Genomic DNA, 23,929 nt, shown 5'->3' with positions numbered 1-23,929 from the left:
GAGGGCTTCTGGGGAAGGGTGCCTGCCTGGGGGTGCCTATTTGTGGGGGGAGAAGGCGCAATTTATTGGATTCTTAAGGAGGGAGGCAGAAGGCCTGGATGCCCGGGCCTGGCAGCAGTACTGTTTTTGGAGTTAAAATTCATTTTTTGAGGTTGGGGGGAAGGGGTGTTGTGACTTGTGATGGAGGGGACATCGGACAGGGAGGCTTGTAACTTGGGGTTTTGGGGGTTTCTATTAAAGGTGTGCTACGTATCCAGATATATCTGAAGATATCCAGGTAAGCGGTCACAGAAGGCCAGATAACTTTAGGCATGCTCTGAAGTGCTAGCCTAGCCGGATATACCCGATATTCAGCTGTGTTAGCAGGAGAACTCAACCCCTCCCAGAACACCCCTTTTTTATCTGCTAAATTATAACCACATAACTATTCATCTGCCTATAATTTAGCAGGTTAAATGGCTGAATGTTCCAAATTCTCCATTTAGATGGATAACATTTGAGCTATTCCTCTAGATGGCTTTTGAATATGGACCTTCCTGTAGCTAGGACGGTAAACATGTTTAAAGTGAGAAGACCAAGATCTGGAAGGGTCCAGGATTTGGGATTTAAAAGCAGTTCTCAAACAGATGGTGCCAGAGATGGAGCAAGATGCATCAACTCAAGAAGGCTCTTCCAGGCCCCCCGGTGCCACAAGACAAAAAGCACAGAGTCTGGAATGAGCAATGGAGGAGAAACGTGCAGGGAAGAGAAGGATGAATGTAGGGGGAGATATGAGAGGAGAAGTGGTGTTGCTGGCATTCTGCCACTTCTGCTGCTAGGTTGGTCCAGACTATTCCTACCATCCCACTAAAGAAGATGGCTGCCCTGAACCTTCCTTTTGAAATAAAAGAAAAGATGAACCTACCCAGCTTTCGCTTCTGAGACGGCTTGATTGAGAAAGGTGGTGGGCTGGTTTTCCTTCCCAGTTCCAATGGCATAACCCGTCAACGTGGAGTTAAATTCCCGAAGAATATCTAGGCACACACAGAAGACAGAATGGCTCTAGCAGCCTTACACATCTCCAGCACACAAACAGGCTAATCATATTGAGTCTCCCTCTGCCCGTCAGTCCAGTCCTTTCAGCAGGAAAAATACCCCCTCCCTCGAGAAGGTATTCTCCACTGTTGGTGGCACCAGAATGTCATCCAGTCATGTCAGGGCTTTCTGGCCAAAGTGTCACTGCAATGGCCCAGCAAGGAAAGGTAATGAATAGAGGAGGAACAGCCCGGGTTGTCATGACTGAGCATCTTGGGGCCATGACCCACCAGAGGCTGGAAACTGCCGAGCCAAAAATCCATAGTTAATCAATTATTTTGATGTCTAAGAAACCCATGACATTGTGGGATGCAAGAAATGCATTCTAAGTTTAATTCTGGACCTTTAGACCTAAGATTATGGGACTGATGACAGTAAAGTAATCGTCAGATTAGTATTCATTTCTGATAGGGCGGCGCTTCCATCAGTAAAACTCAAAGCCGCAGTACTTTCAATTCGTCGCAAAACCTGCGCAGGGTGATTTTCAAAGCCACTTATCCCGGGTAAACTGCCCTGCTCGGCCCGGCTTCCCCGGCACTTGTAGTTTCAGCCATGTTAAAAAGAGGCATTGTCCTGAGGGGGTGTGTCTGAGCCAGGGGAGGAAAGCAGCGCACGGAGCTGGCACTTTCCCGGGTGCATGTGCTATTTTACCACCCCCCGATCCATGCAAATTGCAGCTTCTCAGGACCCGCACTTTATGCTCGTTAATCGTTAAAGAGAAGCTCACCTCTTCTGAAAATCGCCTGCAAGCAGACGCGCTGAAAGCGCCCACGTACTTTAGAAATACGCAGACAGTTTGGAAATTGCCCCCAAAATCTGCAGAGAGTAGGGGGGGTTAGTGGGGGCATCTGAATGAAAAAGTCTTTGCCCCCAGCATATTTTGAGTCTTAATATTTGTAGTTTTCCTTAAGAAAATTGCTAGTTGGTCATGTCTTCACCTGCCCCCTTCATCTCTCCCACTCTACCCCTTCCACCTCCCCTGTCCTCCCCTCCCTGCCGCCTCCTCTCTGACCCGGCATGCCACAAGGCACTCCCGAAGCCGCAGCTCCAAAATAAAAGTTGAATAATCGTGGCGCACAGCGTGTTGCACGTCCGCCCCTTGATTTTACAGGCGACGATGATGATGATGATAATGTAGGTGCTTGAAAACCAGGCCCTACCAACGGGGACCAGAACCTGTACCGCACTGCAGCCGCACAGCAGAGGACTCGCAACGTTAGACGAGAGATTAGGGCTTATTGTCAGGTTTTTCTTCCCTACAAGCTCGGAGTGACCTCTGTCATTTTCAAGGCCGCAGGCCTGGGGCTATGCCCTTGCACTCACTTGGTAGAGTGGTGACAGTCCTTAATGATGCGTCCCCTCCGATGCTGAAACAGAAGCAGAGAAAGAAGAGAGCTGACACACGGGTTCTAGAAACTTACAGCGCCAGATGAGCACAGACATAGATTTCACGTCAGTCCGTCCCTGCAGCAAGAGCAAAGCAGCAAATCAAATGTTTCCTCTCCAGCTTTATCGCCTTAAGTCTCTGCTGGTCTACATTTGATGCCCTCACCAGCACAGACTGGCCAGGGAAGCCTGGTATTTTTAGCCGGGTCTGCCTGGCGGGCCGCCATGACAGAATTCATTAGTAGTGGAGTCTGTCGGGCAGGCGGGCATGCCAGGGGAAATGCCGACGCCCAAGTCGCCTGGTTTGTCTGGTAAGCTGCGTGCTCCGTGCGCCGGTCAGGTTGGTGCACTGGCTGGCGGTGCTGGGGCATTATTCAGAAAGGCCACGAGGACCTAGAAAGCTGGATGTTTGGGTGACAGCCATGCTGGTATTAGTGGTGGCTGTTTGAATTATTTTGAGATTTTGTGGGTGGAAATGGGAAAGAGGGAGGATTGGGTGTGAAATTAAAAAGAGGAGTAGCCTAGTGGTTAGAACAGCAACCTGGGTTCAAATCCCACTGACACTCCTTGAGATCTTAGGCAAATCATTTCAATCTGCTATGTTTCAGCTACTAATTTAAACTGTAAGCCCTCTGGGGCAGGGACAGACCCACTGTACCAAAATGTAACTCATCTTGAGCTACATCTAAATAAATAGTCATATCCAAATACAGACCCAATGTGCCAGCACAGTGCTAGGGCACACTTCCCTCTCAGCCAGTACCGACCCAGTATCCCAGCCTGATATATAGATTAGCCATGCTGCTGCCTTTTAAGTGAGCTGTTAAACAGGGGTCCTCTCAACCTCTGCCTGTCACATGGCAGGGCAGGGATATGAAACCTGGTGTCCTGGCTGCTTTCCTTTGCAGCCTGGAGAATCTGGCCCCCGCCTAACTTTTCTCCGTAAAAGCCCTCCTGTACTTTGGACATGAGAGAGCTCAGTGCTGCCTGCCATATATTTGAATGTCTGGAACAGGAAAGCCGAAATGTTGACCCAATGCTGAGAACTCTGTGACATCACAGTCATGGCGGCTTCATCCTGTACAAGACATCTCATGGCTGCATTCTTTCACTGTCTCTCTATAAAGATATACACACGTACAAAAAATTCATGCACGTCTTCCTCAACCTGCCCCTTTGAATGTTGACATCTCTCTTAGACCAGTGGTTCCCAATAAGAACATGCCATACTGGGTCAGACCAAGGGTCCATCAAGCCCAGCATCCTGTTTCCAACAGTGGCCAATCCAGGCCGTAAGTACCTGGCAAGTACCCAAAAACTAAGTCTATTATAAGAACATAATGCAATGGAGGCAGTGCATGCACATTTGTCTCATGCACATTTGTCTCATGCATATTCCTTATGGAGATCCTAAAAACCTGACTGGCTGGGAGTCCTCCAGGATAGGTTTGGGAACCACGGTCTTAAACCTTGAGACGTTCTGAACACACTTCTGATTTGGCCTCAGGTGTAATGATGGCCAACTCCAGTCCAGAAGGGCCGCAGAAAGGTCTGGTTTTCAGGGTAGACAGCGGTTGTCTTTATGGCACATTTGTGCACCCATTCTAATTCACATAGGGGTCAATCTTCAAAATATACTCCGTGCCTAGAGTTTGGCTAAGTTAGCTACCCAGGGCTGAAAATCAGCGCTAAGTGCTTTACTCTTTTTTCTCCATCCTAACTCTGCCCCGTAGCCTCTTATATTTTAGACTCCTAAATTTATGCACTCAAACCTAGTAAATTTTCAAAAGGCACCAACTTAGATGCCTGACATCCCAAATTAGGAACCTAAATTTTGAAAATTGATCAAGATTGCTCTGACTATCTTGGGTTATCCTATACAATGGACCTGCTTGCATCTGTTAAAGGTTGTCCATCCTTCTTCCAGCAAATCCTGACCTGAGTGTTAAAGCCTTCAACCAGGCCATGGCTGCTCTTAACCTATTGGCCTCCAACCTCCAGCTTTCTATCTACACACAAAATGCCCTTGGCCTCTGTGATTCTGTACAGCGTTTCCAGTATCTGGGCCGCATCATGGCATACCTCCATGACAGGCCCCGGTACTCCGTAAGAAGACCCAACAGGTCACCTGGTTTAGCACCAACTCCATTTCCAGCCTAAAAAAAAAAAAAAAAAAATCATCAACATTGCTTTATGATAATCAGTTCTGGTGACCTGGCGTTAATTGTTTGCAGACACTTACTTTCCAACCTGAAATGATATTGCTTTATAAGCATTTCAAATTCCACCTTTTCTTAAAGATAGACCCAAGGTGGATTCCGTAAAGTAACAAGGCGTTGAGTACGCACACAGATGTGATGCACAGATTTCTTTATTTTCAGTTTTTATGTTCCTCCTATCATAGTGACGACCAAACTAAGCAAATTACAATCTAAACATTGACAGCTCTAACAACATGGACAACAAAACACGTATTAGTTAAAATAAACTAAATACAAGAGGTAGATTTCCACTAAATATATAAGAAGTGGGTACATTAGGTAGGAGTAAGGAGATGGGAGCACTGGATATAAATTGCACATTCATAGTTAAGAAGTTAGACACCAGCAGTGTGAGGGATATTAAGGATCAGTTGGCTAGAGGTAGCCCGGAAGTAGGCAAACCTTGTAGGATTTGCGGTCAGGAAGACCTCCAGTAGACTAGGATGAGCCTCTGGTATGGAGTCTAGGGGAAGACTTGGACTTTAGTTAAACAGCCAAGCTTTGATTTTTTTTTTTCCCAGTGGAAAGCCTCTAATAATCTCCTAAGAAAAAAAATCCAGGGCACTCAGAGTTTCATTCTCTGAGGGGAGAACAGCTTTCTTCTTATTCTGTGTCAGAAAGTAGGCTGAGCACAGGCTGCAGGGAATAAAGGTCCCAGGTGGGCATTTACAGCTGTTCCCATCTCACTACAATGTGCAAATTAAAAACAAAACAAAACATAAAAACTTAAAAAGTGTTGCGTTCATTAAAATAAAAATGTTAAAAAGGGTTCTTACAGTCAAAGAATCCCCCATAGCAGCTACAACTTTCACATCTGCTGGTCGCAAGGCATGAACTGAAATGCAAACCAAATGCAATTATTTTTTATTTAGCCAACAATTGTAGCCCACTAGTCCGAAAGTCAATTCATTCTATGTAGCAGATATACCATTCAGTGCATGGGTTATGTTCATTAATAGAGTATTCAAGAGAAAATCTAGTCCTGTAATCGGCATCCAGACATGGATGTGACTAGTAGATGCATGCCTTGGCTCTAGTCAAGTAGAAGGTGGTTTAGAAAATGGAAGATGATGAGAATGCTTGGGACAGATACCAGAAGTTAGTAATGGCAATAGGGGTTGATGACAGGAGATAGCTGTAGGTAGGGGCAGCTGGGTAGCTTATCTGGGTGAGATTCAGTATTATAAGGCGGCTCTCTGTGCCTAGGAAGCCAGCAGTTTGCATTTCTCTGTGAGATGTGCTATGTCTGGGATCTTAGTCTGGGGGAATTCAGCAGTATCTGGATCTAATTGTCAGACCTCACTGGTGCAAAGGATAAGCCTTCGATAAGGAGTGAGAAGCACATGGGTGCACTCCAGTTCAGCTCAGAACGTCTAGGCTTCTGCAAACAGACAAGGCTAAGCCAGGTCAAGGTCCTTGAAACTGAGATCCAAGATGGGAGAGTGGGAGAGACTGGAGGGAGCACTGGCAGGGGGGAGGGGAGGGGGACTGGTCCTGCAGGAAGAGTGTCATGGTTTGGCGGGACGGGGGGGGGGGGGGGGGGGGGGGGGGGGTGAATGCCAGAAAGCACACAGGGCAGCACTAAGTAGGAAAACAGCTGAGGAAGAAGTGATAAAACTACCAGAGGTTGGAGGGGTACTGGATGGAGCCAGGTCCGTGCACAGCAACTGACTTCCATAACCCTGAAAAAAAACAAAAAGCAAAATATTAAACTATAATGTCTGCATGATATCAAGCAGGACTGGGGGTCGCCGTGTTCAGCCTGTTCTGAATCACATTACATAAGAGCGCATAAGATCTGCCATACCGGGTCAGACTGAGAGTCCATCAAGCCCAGTATCCTGTTTCCAACAGTGGCCAATCCAGGTCACAAGTGCCTGGCAGGATCCCGAAAAGTAGATAAATCCCATGTTCCTAATGCCTAGGGATACGTAGTGGCTTTCTCTAGAACTATCTGGTTGTTAACGGTTTATGGACTTCTCCTTCAGGAACTTGCCCAAACCTTTCTTAAACCCAGTTCCACTAGCTGCCTTTACCACATCCTCTGGCAATGAATTCCAGAGCTTAATTGTGTATAATAAAGTTACCCCAGAAATGAATGGGGAATATTTGTGTTGGAAACTGAAGGTGCCTCCCTGCATGATGGGTGGCAGACTCTCCTCCGATGGGGAAGACCGTGAGCTGCCCTGCTGCTGGGACTCTCTTTAGCGCAGTGGGAAGAGGTCGTGAGCATTTCCTGCCTCAACGCTGACATCGCTGACTGGCCCCCAAAAAAGGTTGCACCCCCAGGAGCAGCAGCAGGGAGCACTCTCCCCAGTGACCTGCCTCACACTGGGGTTTACAACGTAACATCTGTAGTGCCGTTACTACTGCAGTCCCAGCTCTGTCCTTACGGAAGCTATAGTATCTATACAAAACACCCCAGACCTTCACACACAACCTGCAGCACCACTCGCCCTCACAGAGGTCTCACCGAGGGCCTTAGAGTTCCCTGCCGGGGGCCTGTGAATATTCTGCAAGATATTTTCCTAATCCCACCCACCCCCACCGTAGAAATTCTAAAAGTCTTTCTGAGATCCTACAAAAAATATCCATATGGATAAGAATGAGGTGGAGATTCAAAAGGCTTTGTTAGCTGGACAAACCCCCGAGATTCTAGCCAGGTGAGTCACTACGTGGCTGTAATTTAGCTGGACAAAAAGAAGCAGCGAGAGGAGTGTACCGCGGACGACATGGCTACAAGTTATTAGGCTCACGTCAACATAGAGCACTAGCAGGATAAACCTTAGCCGGGTAAGTCTGATCGGGAAAATCTGTATAACGTTATCCAAGTATATTCAACAGCTAAATCCTGCTGAATATCCCAGATAAAGTTATTTGCATGGCTTTGGCTATATTTTTGCTATATTTGACTATCTATCATTGTCAAAGTCTCTCCCCCCCGCCGGGGCACATACTAGTAGGCGGTATGTACTAACCTCTAAATACAGTCAGAGTCCCCCCGTGTTATTAATGTGGGGTGAGGTCACAGAGCTGTGACCCAGGAGGCCTCAGCTTGATTTCCCTTAAACACCATTCACCCTGTGACTGCTTACAACAATTATTTTATTCTATTTAAATATTACAAATTCAATATTAAATTGAATATTAAATTACATATTAAATATTTATATTAATATATATTAAATATTAAATTCAATATTAAATTACATTCGGTATTAAATATTCAATATTAAAAAAAAAAGCTGAGCTCCAAAATGTAGAAACTTAAAGTTAGGAGCCTAAGATAGATGCCTATTTTCAGTCAAACGTATGTCCTTAAATTATCGGCTAAATATTCACCCTAACTTAGCGGCATAAAATGTAGGTACCTAAATGTATGTCTCCTATTCATATGACTAGATTTAGGATTCTAATTTATGTAACTAGGGTTCAAAATCAGTGCTAAGGACCTCCATTTTTTTCCCCTGCTCTAACTCCACCTCTGTAGCCACCCACTTTTTAGGCCTCTAAATTTAAGATACTTCATTTTCAAACAGGACAAGTTAGGGGAGCCTGGCTCCCAAAGTTAAGGCTTCTAAGCCCTTTAAAAATGTACCTCTGTAAGCTTTCGAGGGAGGAGAGACTACATGGGAAGAACCTGGATATACCATGACCACGGCTGGCCTTAGGAGGGTGTGGGGCCTGAAATGAAGCAGCCATAGTGCGGCCTCAGCACGTTGATGTGCATGGCTCCGCCCTCCAGCTCGCAGGGACACGGGCAGTGCTGGGGGAAGGTTGTACAGTGGCAGTACGGGGTCCCCCAGAGTGTGGGGCCTGGGGAAGTCGCCCCCCAAGAACAGCCCTGACTGAGACGGCACTGTACGACTTTTTAAAGTGTTACTCCTTCTCCAGCTGTTCTCACCTGATCTGGTTTCTGAGTAGGAGGCACTTCTGGCGATGAGGGGATCGCGTAAGTATAATTGCTGTTTCTAAACGTTCTCAGGAAAGGCTGGTCCTATGAAATAAAACAAGGAAAGAAGCGAAAAGCAGGCTTACACATGGATGTTTTGGCACTTTTCAACTATGGCCCCATTTGACCCTATCAGAGCAAGGCCGTTTACAATAGGACATGGTGCCAGGGCGCTGCTCCATTTTTTTTCACCCACATTTGGGCCCAATCGGTGAATTCTTGCAAATGTTATAACTTCGATAGAGGTGCTTTTCAACCGGTTTCAGCCCCTGCTTGAAAAGCACAAATTTAAAACAGAGGTGCCAACGTTATTACTGCCATTCCCTGGCCATGAAATACTCCAGCCTGTCAAGGCCTGGATTCCAACTCGGATCCCGTCATAGCCTCTCCCGCGTCACACGTGGGTCAGAATTACAGCCACAGGAACAAAGCAGCATGAAATCTAGCACAGCACTAGGGCGTGCACGCAAGAAGCGGAGGCTGAGGGGTCCCATCTGTTAAACGTGTAATGACATTGCTGCCTGTGAGGAATGCCTGTGATTTAACAGGGGTAATGAGCTAGCTTTATTTACATTGTGGGGCGCAGTCAAAGGAGGTTGATTCCAACTGAGCTGGAAGCCCTGGAAACTGCTGGGACCCGTCCCATCCCATTTTAATAATAACCAGTAGCGCGATCATCTGCGCTCGATCCCACTAGCTCACGCTCTGACAACGCTGCGTTTTATATTCCCAAAAGCAGAGGATCTGCAGCTTTCCAATGGCAGCAAACATTTCTCCAGCATTCCTGGAGCTCTTTTCATAGATAGATAACAGACATAGCTATATCTACACACTTAGAAAGGAAAAATAACAAAAGCCAGGGTACCGTTTACATAAAGTTAGGATACCAAGATCTTCATTTTCCACAATTTCTCTTTTCCACTGTACCCAGCAATGACAGTGTCCCACCAAGCCAGGTTTAAAAGGAAGTCTAAAAGTACCTGTTCTGGACATTTGAGAGAGATAGGTGCATCAAGGCTCTGGTTGTTTGTTTTCTCGCCCAGAGGTTCCAGCTGCCAAAAGTACCCAGAAAAAAATAAAAGATAAAATATAAACTGGATGAGAGTTGTCTAGAATGCAGATACCGTATGTTCAAATAAACATCATATTTTAAGCTGATACCATGTAGTCTTAATTATATGGTGAAGAGAAACCTCATATAAAATGGCTGGCTTCTGGTAGCCCGGTGAGCCACGTTTTGCAAGAGTTATACGGTCATTAAACCATCATATGCCGTTTGCTTCATATAATCATTGGTTTCTCAGGAAAAGTTTTTTTTGTATTTTTGCAACTTTTAAAGGCAGTAAATTAGTTTATAACTTATCGTAGCAGTGGAGGCAGTGGCGGTATAGAGCTTGGCGTTGGTTGCTTGGCCAATGGGGGGGGATGGTGAACTGCTGGAAGAATCACAGCTGGGCAGACTGGAAGACAAGGCAGGCCCAGAGGAAAAGAGTGACACAGTTATGAGAGCAAGTTGATAAAAGAGTCCCTGGGTGGAGCTCCGGGGAGCGGCAGGGTCCAAGCTCCACCCTTACCTAGGGACAGGCCTTGAAAAAGGAGAGGAGGGCAGGCCAGCCTGGAGGCAAGGAGGGAAGCCGGCAGCCACCAGAGAAGAGAGCCTCAGTGAGTGGGAGTTAGAGCAGAGGCAGAATTAAACCAGGAGTGTCCGAGTCCCATAGGGCCAGGTTTATCCGATTTCATTTGGGGGCAAAGGCTCAAGAGTGGCGACAGTACTCGGATATTTTGATAACTTTTTGAGATCCCTGACATTAAGTGGCAGGAATAGAATAAGATCTGGTTAGAAGTGTGTTTTCAATAAAGGGACCCACCAAGGAAGAGGATCAGATGGGACTGACAGAAAAGAGATGCAAGCAACTTTGGGCCGCTGTTATTCTATTTTTCAGGACAGGTGGTGTGTGTATGGACATGCCATCCTGTTTCTCCTTGGGAAATCAGATCAACAGGGCCATGGGTGCCCTGGGATAAAACCAGGGAGAGGGTCAGCCTGTTCTGATAAAATGGAACCAGTTGGTAACCCTGTCTGGCCCTTTTCAATGCCCATTCGTTTCAACTTGGTCCCCACCTTATTGCTTCCTATGCTCCTCCATACTCTTCCCTCACATATTCATTTACGCACATGCTCCCAAATCCTCACCCTTATGGACTGGTCTGTTCATGCTTCTGCCCTTTGCCTACCTCCCTGGTCCTCTGCTGTCAGCAGAATCCCTTCCCCTTCCCTTCCGCTTCCCGATATTGCTCTTTGTCCCTTTCCTACAGAACCAGATATGGTCAGTATTCATCTGTCTCCCTTCGTAGTGCATTTCAGGAGATTATGTAAATTATATCCACTCTTCCTACCCTTTACTGTCAAAATCGTTCTTTTTCTTAACATCCAATATGTTCCCTTCTTGTGGATAAAGTTCTGATTCAGGCAATCGCTAATGTTTTGGGCCATCTGTTTAATCCTTATTGCACACTTTGGAATACATTTAAAAAATAAAAATACTTATTAAATAATAAAATAAGAAAGAAGTATCCCCTGTCAAAGCAACTCAAGACAATTCCCTCTTTGCCTCAAATTTCTCTCCCAGGCGTTTCAAGCCGTGGCCCAGCTGGGCAAGATTTGCACTGGCTCTGACCTGGCAAACATCCAGGCACAAATTTGCAGAGCCGTGCCACGTTTATGAAGCCACGAGAGATGTACAGGGCTTAGATTTATTTACTTATTTGCTTTTATATACCGACATTCGTAGGAAACATCACATTGGTTTACAATGTAATAAAATATAAAAATATAATTAAAAGGTGTACAATAAGTTACACGGTTAATTAAGAAAAATGTTAAGCTAACAAATAAAAAAAAATTCTATTTTACAAGAAAACATCTTAAGAGAGTAAGTACTACAATAGATAAAATAAGACTATAAAAGAAAACATCTTAAGAGAGTAAGTACTACAATAGATAAAATAAGACTATAAAATAAAACATCTTAAGAGAGTAAGTACTAAAATAGATAAAATAAGACTATAAAATGTGCTCTGATTTCTGAGGATAACATGAAATCCAGTACGGCTAAGGGGAGTGTTAACGTAGCCATCTTTGGATTAGGCATAGGCTCGCTGGCACAGACAGGTCTTTATTTTCTTCTTGAAGATTCGGGAGTTTGCTTCTAGTCTTAGGTCTTGTGGTAGAGGATTACACTGTGCTCATTACAAATATGTTGGCGCACCGTCCTCAGTACAGGGCGGACATCCGACGTTCTTTCACACACTCGGTTCAGCGATCCCTCTCTCCGAGCTGCCATGTCCTGGGCTCTCAGAGAACGGTTTCGGGTAACCATTGCTTTGCAGACCAAGGGAGAGATGGGGAAAGAGTGAGAGAGAGAGAGAAGAGGTGAGGAACAGGTTCAAGCTCACCATGTTATTCCACAGGGCCCGGGCACCTTGGGCATGAGCCTTCTCGCCAAAGTGGAAACAGTCGGGAGCAAAATAGGAGCTGTCAGGCACGCCCTCCTAAAAAAGGAGAAAATTAAGCAATATTACTGCAATACGTCAGCAGGACAAGGACTAACCTGGTCCGAAGGTTCCATACACTACCTTCCTCTGCAGCCTGAAATACGGAGGTCAGCGGTGGTCTTCTCAGAGGGGAACCTGCGAGCTTAGAACTCAAGGTGGCTCCAGAATGAGTTTTAGATGTTAGCAGACTGAGAACTGGGCAAGCTTGGGAGGTCGAGGTAAGCCCGCGTCCTCCTCCTGGCTCGGCTGGGGAACGTTTTCAGTGGGGTCTGTGCAGGGCCGGCGCGCCCATTAGGCGAACTTCGGCGGTCACCGAGCCGTAGGGGGCGCTGAAGAGCAGCCACGTGGTGCAGCAAGCGGGGCCTATCCCGCTCGCGGCAAAGAGAAACAGAGACTGTGTGCTACTCAGGGCCCTAAGAAGCACACAGTCGGCGCCGAAACAGGTAGGGGGGGTGACCGGGGAGGGGGCGGGCAGAAGTGCAAGGGTTGCCTAGGGCGCCCAATACCCTTGCACCAGCCCTGGGTCTGTGGGGCTTTTGGTGGGCAGGAGGATGAAACTTAGGGAGCTAAACTTTGCAGCTCAGACTGGTAAAGTTTCAAAGGCTTTGATCTGACTATCTAAGTCCTTACTTAGTTGGCCAGAGAGCTGGCACCAAGATTTTTATTCAGGAGGGTTTTTGGGTGAGGATCTCGGCTAGCAGGAGTTTGTTAAATTTGAAGTGTGAGGGAGGGGGGGGAATTGGGTTGGGAGGCCCGCGGTAAAGTATTTTTTCTACAGGAATGCCACTTAACCGGATAGCTTGTTTGTCAAGTGGCTGGTTATCCACCCACACAAGGCCGGATAACTTTAGACCTAACCGGCCATATTCAAAAGCTGGCTTAAGAACATAAGAAATTGCCATATTGGGTCAGACCAAGGGTCCATCAAGCCCACCCAGGATCCTGTGTCCAAAACTGGCTTAATGTTATCCATCTAAAGGTAGCCAAGTATATTCCATGGGACGTTTATTCCACTGAATATCTGGGACAGGCTATCTGACTAACTTTATCCAGATAACTTGTCCGCTCACCACCTTTCAGCCCTAAATTTAGATGCCTTGCTTTAGGAGTGAAAAATTAAAAAGCATGCTCAGCTTCCTTTGAACATCAGCCTCTTAGCCTAATATTCAGAAGTCTGAAGGCATGGGCTCAGGACTTGTCACTGTTGTTGACTATCGGCAGAAGCGTGACCAAGCCACTTGGGGAGAATTATTCAGTAGCGTGCCTACCTACAAAGCGACGTGCAAAATTTTCAAAACATGTACAAAACAATCTGAAATTTCAGTACAAGTTACCTGCATAAACTGAGGTTTGGTATCAGATATATGCATGTAACTTTTCCCATTACAAAATGGGGCATAAAGTTATCTGTGTAAATGGCAGGCCATTTTGGTGCATAGTTTTTGAAAATTCAAATTAATTTGCACATTTCATAACTGCCCCCCCTTCCCACCGTGGCGTGCCTCTTTTTTAGGCAGCCGAATTTTATGTGCTGGGAACATAGGTGTGTATTTCCAAATGGCTGAAAATCCACTTCAGTGCAGCTGACTTCCCTGGGGCGTGTGGACGTGGAATTTTCTCCTAGAGGATGTAGTAGAAACAAGAATGCAGGCTTTCAAACTGGAGTATAGCAAGTTATGCAGCCTAAGGTGGGCTACTTTATCTGCACAATGGTGTGCGCGGTAGGATAAGATCGCAAGTCCTCTGCAGCCTTGAACCTCTCCTTCCCTGGCCTTGATGAAATAGCTTTGCAGATACCTTTTTATTTTTAAAAAGCATCTAAATAATGCCTAATGCTTACTGCTGTTCTTGGCATATTCACTTTCTCCAGAAACGGCTGTACAACCACAGTAAAGTCATCTCTTGTGTCATAGCGTCCACTCTCAATCAGCTGATGAGTTTTCTCCTGAAGGGAATAGAAAAAAAAAAAACCAAGTCGGTCTTTTGTCTGTGCTCATGATCATCAGTTCCAGTGCTGCAACACCAGCACCAAGGTTGCGGAAGGCTAGTACTGTAGTGCTAGTACTGTATTAGCCTGGCTATCACTTCAGCTGGTTATAACTAATACATTTTACTGCAAGGCTTAAGATAAAACAAGAGAAAAAAATTATCAGGACTGTTACACTGCAGAGAGCTGAGAGGAAAGAATGGCACAAGGGGAAGAAACTTACTACTTACTCAGGTTAGGGTCAGTACACAAGAAGTGATTAACATGTCCCAGGTTGCTAGGCAACTCTTCCCCTTGAAGCTAAGGCTGAAACCTTGTACCATTAAAGGTTAACTCTTTGCTGTCTGAGTGGAAATAATGTTCTGCTATTGTTTTCTCCAACATGCTGTAGTACCGGTACTCAGGAATGTCATTCATTATCTCTGTTATTGTGCTCAGAATGGATGCCTCTGATACAGAGTGGGCATTGGCAACAGGATACTCCTGATTACAATTGGTTAAGAAAGCATCAGAAGCTGATGCACCACTAGTATGCACTGGTACAAAGGGTTTTTATGGCCACTGGCACAGACACAAAAGAATGCACGTATGCCCAAATCCTTGTCTATATTCGTACCGAAGCTGTCAAGGGACCTGGTTTTTGGCAGGAAACTTTTAGCCACTCTTGGTTTTTAAATTATGGTGCATTGTGGGATTCTTCTTTCATCTGGCATTAGTGCTGAATGTATCCAACTGTATATTTTGTGCTCTATGATGTATTCCACTTTGTACAATATTATTGAGAAAGGCGAGCTAAAAATGTATAAATAAATTGGAACTGGCTGTCTGAAAGCCAGGACTGAGCTAAAATTTCCCTTTGAATAGTGGGGTCTGTGGCTGTTAGGGAAGCGCTAGGGAGCGATCCCAATTCCAGGAAGGTTGGTATGCTCTTAGACCGTGGCATGACCCCAGAGGAACTCCAAAGAAGCAAGGGCGGACAGGCTGAGGACCAGGGGCCCTGACTCTGCCAAACCCGATCGCACCAGAAGAGACCCAGCAACGCAATGCTGTTCTCTGGAGTAGCCCTCCGACCACTCGATAGCCCATTCGGACCCGCCGTATGGGAATGGCAGGTGCGACAGGTCGGACAGAGGTCAAGGACAGGCGATGGTACTGGGACAGGACAAAACATAGGCACTAGGAGACTTGGATGAGACAAAGACACTTGGAGACTTGGACGAGACGTAGGCAGGGCTGAAGCTCAGGATGAAGGAGGGGTCCGGGCGGCACTCGAAGCAGGATCCAGCCGGAACGGGGGCTTCAGTGACCGGGCATGGACACCGAGCTAGATGTGGAATTATACACAGGCTTGTCATCTGGAAGCAGAGTCCGGCGAGGGGGCTAGGATTAAAACCCGGAACCAGGAACATCTGAGGACAAGGACATCTGACGAGAGGAGCCAGAGGGAACTAGGACAACTGAAGACGGAATATCTGAAGACTGGAACATCGGGAACATCTGATGACAGGATGGACGAGGACGCAGGATCCGATGAGAGACCAGGAACCATGGACAAAGACAAGGGAATTCCCACAAAGAACAAAGGACCTTGAAGAAGCGACAGACTTCAGAAGCCTCCTGGACTGGTGAGCTGGAACAATGGAGAGTCCAGGAGCGAACCGACTCCCTGCGAAGGCAACGAGGGACTGGCGAGGGGCTTTTTTATAGGGCCTACATGAGGTCATCAGGTGGGGCCACGGGGCTTTTCTCGCTGCGGGCCCTTTAAATAATCAAGTGAGGCGCGGCTGTGCACCTAGAGAGAGGCAGGACCAGGGACGGTAGAGGCAGCGGCCATGCCGCAAAGATCAGGGCCGGAGATGGTACCAGGCCGCAAAACGAGGCCCGGATGTCAGCGGCTCCACGCCACAAAGATGAAGCAGGCAGGTCGGCGGCGACCCCCGCCAAGAGGAAGAATGGTGGCGGCGGCCCTGCCCGCCGCACAGAGAGAGAGGACTGCGGCAGCAGCCCCGCGGTGCAGGAGAATGGCGTCAGCGGCCTCCGGGCCTCGAAGGTGAGAGGCTGCTGGTGGCTAGGCCCGTGAGCAGCATCGCAACAGCGGCAGCAATGCAGGGCTTAGGGGGGAATCAAACAAGAAAATCAGGGTGCCCTGTGCAGGCGTGCGTAAACAGTTCTATGTGAATGCAGCAGGGGTAAAACCAGGCCTGGCTTAACCATTCTCTCATGACAGAGAGCTTATTGATAACCCAAGGCCTACCCTGAGTAAATAATGGCACACCGGGAATTATGAAGAGAAGTCGTTAGCTGGATGGGAAAATCTAGGGGAAATAAAAAAGAGCAGTGGGCAAAACTAAAAGGAGATATCATAAGGGCAACTAAGCTTTGTGTTAGGAAGGTAAATAAAGAGGAAAAAAGAGACCACGAGCTGAAAAGGTAAGCGAGAAAAGGTTAGCATTCATAAACTGCAAGAGATTGCAGAAAGACAATATCTGGAAAAGCTACGAGAAGCTGGGAAAGTAATCAGGAATGCGACAATTCAAATGGAAACAAAAAATAGCAAATGCAGTAAAACAGGGGACAAGATTTTTTTTTTTTTAGTTATGTAAGAGAATGAAGTGCAAAAGAGCACTGTGAGACTCGGAGGTGGAAGGGAGGAATATGCAGAGGCTGATGAGGAAAAAGTGAAATTGCTTAACAAATATTTCTGTTCAGTGTTCACTGTGGAAGGGTCTGGAGCAGGTTCACATAACAGAAACACAAATAAGATTGGACGCGAGGTGAACCCAAATCAATTTTTAGAACAGAGTGTTCATGAGGAACTAACTAAACTTAAAGTAGATAAGGCAATGGGACCGGATAGGATACATCTAAGGATACTGAGGGAACGGAGAAGTCCTGGCAGCTCCGCTGGTGACCTTTTTAATGCTTCTTTAGAGTCTGGAATAGTCCCAGAGGACTGGGGATGGGCGGATGTGGTTCCTGTTTATAAAAGTAGAAGTAAGGAGGAGGCTGGGAACAACAGGTCGGTTAGATTGATGTTTTGTGGTGAGCAAATTAATGGAATCACTGCTAAAACAGAGGAGAGTGCAGTCCCTGAAATCCAATGGATTACAAGATCCGAAGCAGCAAGGCATTTTCCAGAGGTAAATCGTGTCAGATGAATTTGATCAATTTCTTTGACTGAGTGACCAAAGAGTTGCATCAGAGAGTGCGCTCGATGCAATGTATTTGGATTTCAGTAAGGCCTTTGATACAGTTCTGCCCAGGAGACTTATAAATAAATTGAGTGCCTTGGTAAAGGCTCTAAAGTGACTGACTGACTGGGTTAGAAACCGGCTGAGTAGGAAGCGACAAAATATAATAATAAAATGGAGTTCACTCCGAGGAGAGAGATGTTACTAGTGGTGTACTGCAGGGATCAATCCTTGGACCAGTTCTTTTCAATATTTTGTGAGCAACATTACGGAGGGATTACTGGGAAAGATTTGTCTTTTTGCCAATAATACCAACATTTGCAACAGGGTAGACAGCCAGGAAAGTGTAGAAAACCTGAGGGGGGATATAGTGAATCTTAACTTATGGGCAACTAAGATTTAATGTTTAGAAATGTAGAGTTCGGCATTTAGACTGCAAAAACCCACAGGAGAGTTACAGTATAGGGAGTGAAATTCTTCTAAGCATGAAAGAAAAGTGAGATTGTATCTGATGATCTTGAGATGGCAAAGCAGGTGAACAAGGCGATGGCAGAAGTCAGAACGATGCTTGGCTGCACAGGGAGAGGAACGGTCAGCAGAAAAAGGGAGGTGATATTGCCCCTGTACAGGTCCCTGGTGAGACCTCACTTGCAATACTGTGTACAATGCTGGAGACCTCACCTGCAAAAGGATATAAACAGGATGCAGTTGCTCCAGAGGGCGTCTACTAATATGGTCAATGGTCTTCATTCTAAAGCACATGGGGATAGACTTAAAGATCTAGACACGTACACCCTGGAGAAAAGGTGAGATATGATAGAGACATTCAAATATCTCAAAGGTTTCCGTGCACAGGAGGTGAGCCTCTTTAAAAGGAAAGGAGGTCTAGTTCAAGTGTAGGCTCAGGAGTAATCTAAGGAAATATTTCTTTACAGCGCATAGCAGATGCATGGAGCAGTCTCCCAGTAGGATTGGTGGAGAGAAGGACAGTATCTGAATTTGAGAAGGCCTGGGATAAACACAGAGGATCTCTGAGCAAGTGTCAGGGATCGTCAAGCTGAATCGTTGGTATGGAGGGGCAGATTGGATAGGCTTTAATGGCCTTTTTCTGCCCTCTTGATTCTATGACATACCTTTTCATACAATAAACAGATAAGCAGCAAGGTCATCATATCACAGGATGTCTAATGGGACTTAACGTGGTGGCTGAATGTTACTTCTGCCAAAAGAAATTTTTAAAAATTCACCAGCGATTAAGAACGGGAAGTGGCTGTTTCTTTGAGGAGACAGCCTACAAATGGGGATAAGTGAACTACCAGCTCCGAGACGTCCATCCTTGGAATTTACTCCTCGGTTACAGCAACAGCTTCCTTGGTATATTTAGGACACGGAAGCTTAGAGGGTACCCATTCATTATGCAAAGCTCTTGAACGATGTTTCCCATTAATAGAATAAAACATGGCCTGAGGCACAAAAGTCCAGTTGACCAATGTGTGCACAAGGTCTTTAGCACCCATGCAGATATCTCTTTTCGTCATTGCTAACTGCCCAAGAGTTCTCCTTCTCATTTTTTCTATTGGCCCGGCAGTTTTCTCCAGCTCTCGTGGACCTCCAGATCAACCACAATTGGCCTCGTTTCCATTGGCCTTCATTCATAACTTACCAGAGACTTTTCTGCTATTTTGTATTCCATCCCTACTCACCCAGTCACTGCAGTGACAGTCCTCGGCCGGGGATTGTGAACCAAGATTACTCCTGCACCACGACAAGCACGGGTCCTGAGTCCCGTCACTAGGTGTCGCCGTTGCATGAGGACCGGGACTCCCTTTCCCCCAGGGACTGTGAAAGCTGCCATCGCAGCATCTCTGGCCCAGAAAAAGGATGACCTGTCCTGGCAATCAAGTCCAGGTCATCCGCAGGACAGGGCACAGCAAGACACTGGACTGGCCCAAGAGTGGTTCTCTAAAATGGTCCTGGGAAGTCAGTGTAGAAATGCTCCTGACTTTTCTTTACAATGCCACCAGCCTTACCTGATACTGTCGGTTGTAGGACATGAGCGTCTCTAGCTCTGAGGAATTGTCAGCAGGATTTACAACACAAGAGCACAGACTCCTGCAAGAAACAAAAGCCAGCGGTCACACGCACGGGAGAGGGGAGCAGGCCACACAGCAGAAGCCTTCAGCCAACATTTGTCTGAAATGTAAAAGGGGATTTTCGGGGAAACCTAATCACAGCTTTTCATCAACTCAGCACCAAACAGCTCTAATTTCAGATGATTTTTAGTCAAGAGCAATTTAGCAGGCCGATACAGTAACGTGCTGGCGCTGGGGAAGTGCACAGAAAAGCAGTAAAAACTGCTTTTCTGTGCACCCTTGGACTTAATATCGCCATGATATTAAGTTGGAGGTTCCAAAAGTTAAAAACATTTTAAAATAAAAAAAAAATTTTAAATCAGCCCGCGGCTCGCAGGTTGAAAACCGGACACTCAATTTTGCCGGCGTCCGGTTTCCGAGCCCATGGCTGTCAGCAGGCTCGAGAACCGACGCTGGCAAAATTGAGCGTCAGCGGTCAAACCCGCTGACAGCTGCCGCTCCTGTCCAAAAAGAGGTGCTAGGGACGCGCTAGTGTCCCTAGCACCTCTTTTTTACCGCGGGCCCTAATTTAAATATTTTGTTTTACTGTATCGCGTGCACAGGACACTGGCCCGCCAACTTTACTGTATCGGCCTGGAGGTTGGAAAAAGTGTTCTGGGAAAAAGGAAGTGCAAATCTCTGCAGGAACCTTTGCTTCAGGCAATTTTTTTTGACAGGGAAAGTACACACGGACTTTTCAGCTGCCTGCAGGGTTATGAAAATACGGTTAATCACTGTAGCGCCCCTAAAGACATGAGATACTTTGAGATAAAAATCATATCTCCCTAGAATAAGAAGCGCTGATCTGTGCTTCACCCTGGCACCAGTTTGTTATGAAATAATTTGTTCCCCGAGGGACCCACTGTGCCTGCCACGGCAACCCTGCCAGATCCCCAGTGAATGTGTAGGACAGTGCCTCACTACCTCTCTCCTACCCCTCCTCTCCCCCCCACCAAGAGAACCAGGGGGCTCAGACCTGATGAGAAATCGTGGACAGCTGACCCTGTCGTCCTGGTATAAGTCCCGCAGTGGAATTATGTGAAGTAGGGACAGCAGATTCACAAACATCCGAGGGACCTGCCAAGAGAGACCAATGACAGACAGCAAAATGTTAACCCTGCTTCTTAGCGAGAGGAACCCCTCCGGGCCCATCTGCTTTGCCCCCATTCCTTTCCCGTTGCAATGCTACACAGGCGACTTCATTTCCGGCCTTACCCTGGCGGCCCCACTGCTAACGATCCTCTCTACTTATCCCAGCCTCTCTAATACTCTCTCTCCATCCTGTCCACTGGGACACCGTTCCACGCCTCTGCCGCCCTTTCTGTGAACAAAACATTTCTTTAGGTAATACCTGAATCTGCCCTCTTCCAGCCCCATTTCACCACACCTTCTTCCACAACCTCCTTTCCACCGCAAAAAAAGGTTTGATTCGTGTGCAATCTGATACCTTTGAGGCATTTGAATGTCGCCAGCATACCCTGCCCACCTGTGCTTTCTCCTAGGGCAGGGGGTGGCCAACTCAAGAGCCACACACAAGCCTGGTTTGCAGGATATACGTTTGTTTGCATACATGCATATTCATTAGGGATATCCTGAAAACCTAATCTGTTGGTGGCCCTTGAGGGCTGGGAGTGAATACCACTGGTCTGGAGGGTCCAACCCTGTTGTGGATCTTCGCATCATCTGCAAAATGGCAAATCTTTCCTGTCAATCCCTCTGCAATCTCACTTTAGAAAATACTGGATAGTACTGGACTTTGGACTAATCAGTGAGGCAGGAGTAAGCAGCTTCGAGCGGGAAGAGCACTTGAGGGTGACCTGTCCCGCACTCCAATCAGAAGAGCACAATGCAAGCAGGGGGACCGAGAGGTCAGCACCCCATGCTGTGTCAGCCGAGGTTCCTGCCTCAGCAGCTCTGCTAACGGTGGTGGTGGCAGCGTTCAGAGTCCTGTTCTCACGGTGACACATGCCGTCAGAATCTGAAGCTCCGCAGGCGTTAATTTCTCTCGGTACCAGGAAAGTGCACAGAAAAGCAGTAAAAACTGGTTTTCTGTGCACCCTCTGACTTAATATCATGGCGATATTAAGTCAGAGGTCCGAAAAATTAGAAATAGTTAAAAATTAAAAAAAAAAAATGTTTAAATGGGCCCGCGGCTTGAAAACCGGACGCTCAATTTTGCCGGCGTCTGGTTTCCGAACCCGTGGCTGTCAGCGGGTTTGAGAACCGACGCCGGCAAAATTGAGCGTCGGCTGTCAAACTCGCTGACAGCCGCCGCCCCTGTCCACAAAAAAGGCGCTAGGGACGCTCATGTCCCTGGCGCCTCTTTTTACCGCGGGCCCTAATTTAAATAAATTCATTTACTGAATTGCGCGCACAGGAGAGTGGCCTGTGCGCGCGTGCCCGCTCTCCCGTGATTTTTTCTGTATCAGCCTGAGAGTGAGGGTAATTTCGTAACTGCCTGCCTTGGAGGAAAGGCGGTGGGCGCTTTTCACCTGCCAATCTGCCACCCATTTACAAAGGGAAAGTACGCACAAATCTTCCCTTGCAAAATTATCCCACCATAAGAACATAAGACTTCCCACACTGGGGCAGACCAAGGGTCCATCAAGCCCAGTATCCTGTTTCCAACAGTGGTCACAAGTACCTGGCAGGATCCTAAAGGATAGTCAGGTCCCAAGCTGCTTATCCCAAGAATAACCAGTGGATTTCTGCAACTCTGCCTTATTAATGGTTTATGGACTTTTCCTCCAGGAACTTGTCCAAACCTTTTTTTAAATTCTTCTACACTAAAAGATTTCACCATATCCTCTGACATTGAATTCCAGAGCTTAATTATGCGTTGAGTAAAAAAATATTTACTCTTATTAGTTTTAAATGTATTACCCAGTAACTTCATTTTATGTCCCCTGGTCTTTGTATGCTTTGAAAGAGTAAACAACTGATTAACATTTACTCAATCCTTTCCACTCATTATTTTATAAACCTCTATCATATCCCCCCTCAGCCGTCTCTTCTCCAAGCTGAACAGCCCTAACCTCTTTAGCCTTTCCTCATAGGGGACTCGTTCTATTCCCTTTATCATTTTGGTCACCCTTCTCTGTACCTTTTCTAATTCTGCTATATCTTTTTTGAGATGAGGTGACCAGAATGGCACAAAGTACTCAAGATGAGGTCTCGCCATGGAGCGATACAGAGGCATAATGATATCTCTGTTTTATTCTCCATTCCTTTCCTAATAATCCCTGGCATTCGATTTGCTTTTTTGGCTGCTGCTGCACACTGGGCAGAAGATTTCAACGTATTTTCAACGATGACACCGAGATCCTTTCCCTGATTGGAGACTCCTAATGTGGAACCTTGCATTGTGCAGCTATAATTTGAGTTACTCTTCCCTAAGTGCATCACCAAACCTACCTGCATGCATTTACACATACTAATGCTTTTGAAATTTTAAGAAGCACGTGCATAAGTGCAAACATCTCCCCTGGAACGGCCTCTTCTCACCGAGGGTAAAAGCATGGACTTTCCTCCTCGTTTCTGGCAGGCAATACTGTAAAATCCCATTTCTGCTGTTCTACAGTAGACACAGCTTTGAAAATTACCCTCAGAGAAGGCACTTTCATAAGCCTTCTTTTCCTTCAGAAAGTAGGATAAAAAAAACCAAATCCTCAAAGCCAATGCAGCCACTATAGATCATAACCTATGAACGTCCCCTTCTGGGTCTGCCACTGCCCCCAGAGGTGTGGACAGAGAGTGGGCTTTAAAAAATGTCTCAGATAGCAACTTAGCAGCATAAAGAGGGTGATTATTGCTGCCTGCCATGTAGACTTGTTAAAGAATACACTGCACAGGGACGAGACAGCGAATGACAAGGCATTCTGAATGCACGCCTGCTATTTTTGTACTTCTGTAGACCCCTTGCATGTTCCTTTCTAATATTCAGACCTTAAACTTCCTATGATAAAAAGCAGGATAGGCTTTGGTCCCTTGAAGTGCACGAGAGCCAGCAACGTTTATGCCCTCCTGACACAGATATCACCAGCTCTTCCTAGTACAGGAGATTTTTTATTTCTGCCCTGGTGTCCTTGCCTTAAGTGAAGAGTTACCTGTCATTGTCTCATATTATCCCGAGCACTTTAAAACTCTAGGGACAGAGTGGGTATGTCTGTGTGTGTGTGTGTGTCTGCGCATGTCTGTGTGTGTCTGTGCGTGTGTGTGTGTCTGTGTGCGTGTGTGCGCGTGCGTCTGTGTGTGTCTGTGTGCGCGTGCGTCTGTGTGTGTCTGTGCGCGTGTCTGTGTGTCTGTGCACGTGCGTCTGTGTGCGTGTGTGTGTCTGTGCGCGTGCGTGTGTCTGTGCGCGTGCGTCTGTGTGTGTCTGTGTGCACGTGCGT

General features: G+C 46.6%; 1 protein-coding gene and 1 long non-coding RNA gene across 2 annotated transcripts in view; both read right to left on the bottom strand.

Annotated features, from left to right (window-relative positions):
* Window positions 1-5,501: 5,501 nt before the first annotated feature.
* LOC115088838 lies at window positions 5,502-8,708 on the bottom strand. The gene is made up of 3 exons (XR_003855924.1): window positions 8,626-8,708; window positions 6,343-6,403; window positions 5,502-5,556 (listed from the first exon to the last, which is right to left on the bottom strand). It is a non-coding gene; the product is annotated as an uncharacterized LOC115088838 (long non-coding RNA).
* A 658-nt stretch (window positions 8,709-9,366) lies between these two features.
* PLB1 (phospholipase B1) overlaps window positions 9,367-23,929 on the bottom strand; it is a 31,694-nt gene continuing 17,131 nt past the window's right edge. Inside the window, exons 10-15 of the mRNA XM_029596746.1 lie at window positions 20,515-20,615; window positions 19,437-19,518; window positions 14,069-14,173; window positions 12,130-12,225; window positions 9,654-9,725; window positions 9,367-9,465 (exon numbers count right to left, since the gene is read on the bottom strand). Coding sequence (XP_029452606.1) covers window positions 9,367-9,465; window positions 9,654-9,725; window positions 12,130-12,225; window positions 14,069-14,173; window positions 19,437-19,518; window positions 20,515-20,615 — 555 coding nt within the window. The remainder of the gene's footprint in view (window positions 9,466-9,653; window positions 9,726-12,129; window positions 12,226-14,068; window positions 14,174-19,436; window positions 19,519-20,514; window positions 20,616-23,929) is intronic.

Source organism: Rhinatrema bivittatum, chromosome 3 (genome assembly GCF_901001135.1).
Source record: "Rhinatrema bivittatum chromosome 3, aRhiBiv1.1, whole genome shotgun sequence".
In the NCBI taxonomy this organism is placed as follows: Eukaryota; Metazoa; Chordata; class Amphibia; order Gymnophiona; family Rhinatrematidae; genus Rhinatrema; species Rhinatrema bivittatum.
Note: the sequence above shows the minus strand (reverse complement) of the source record. Positions and strands in the feature narration are given on the sequence as shown.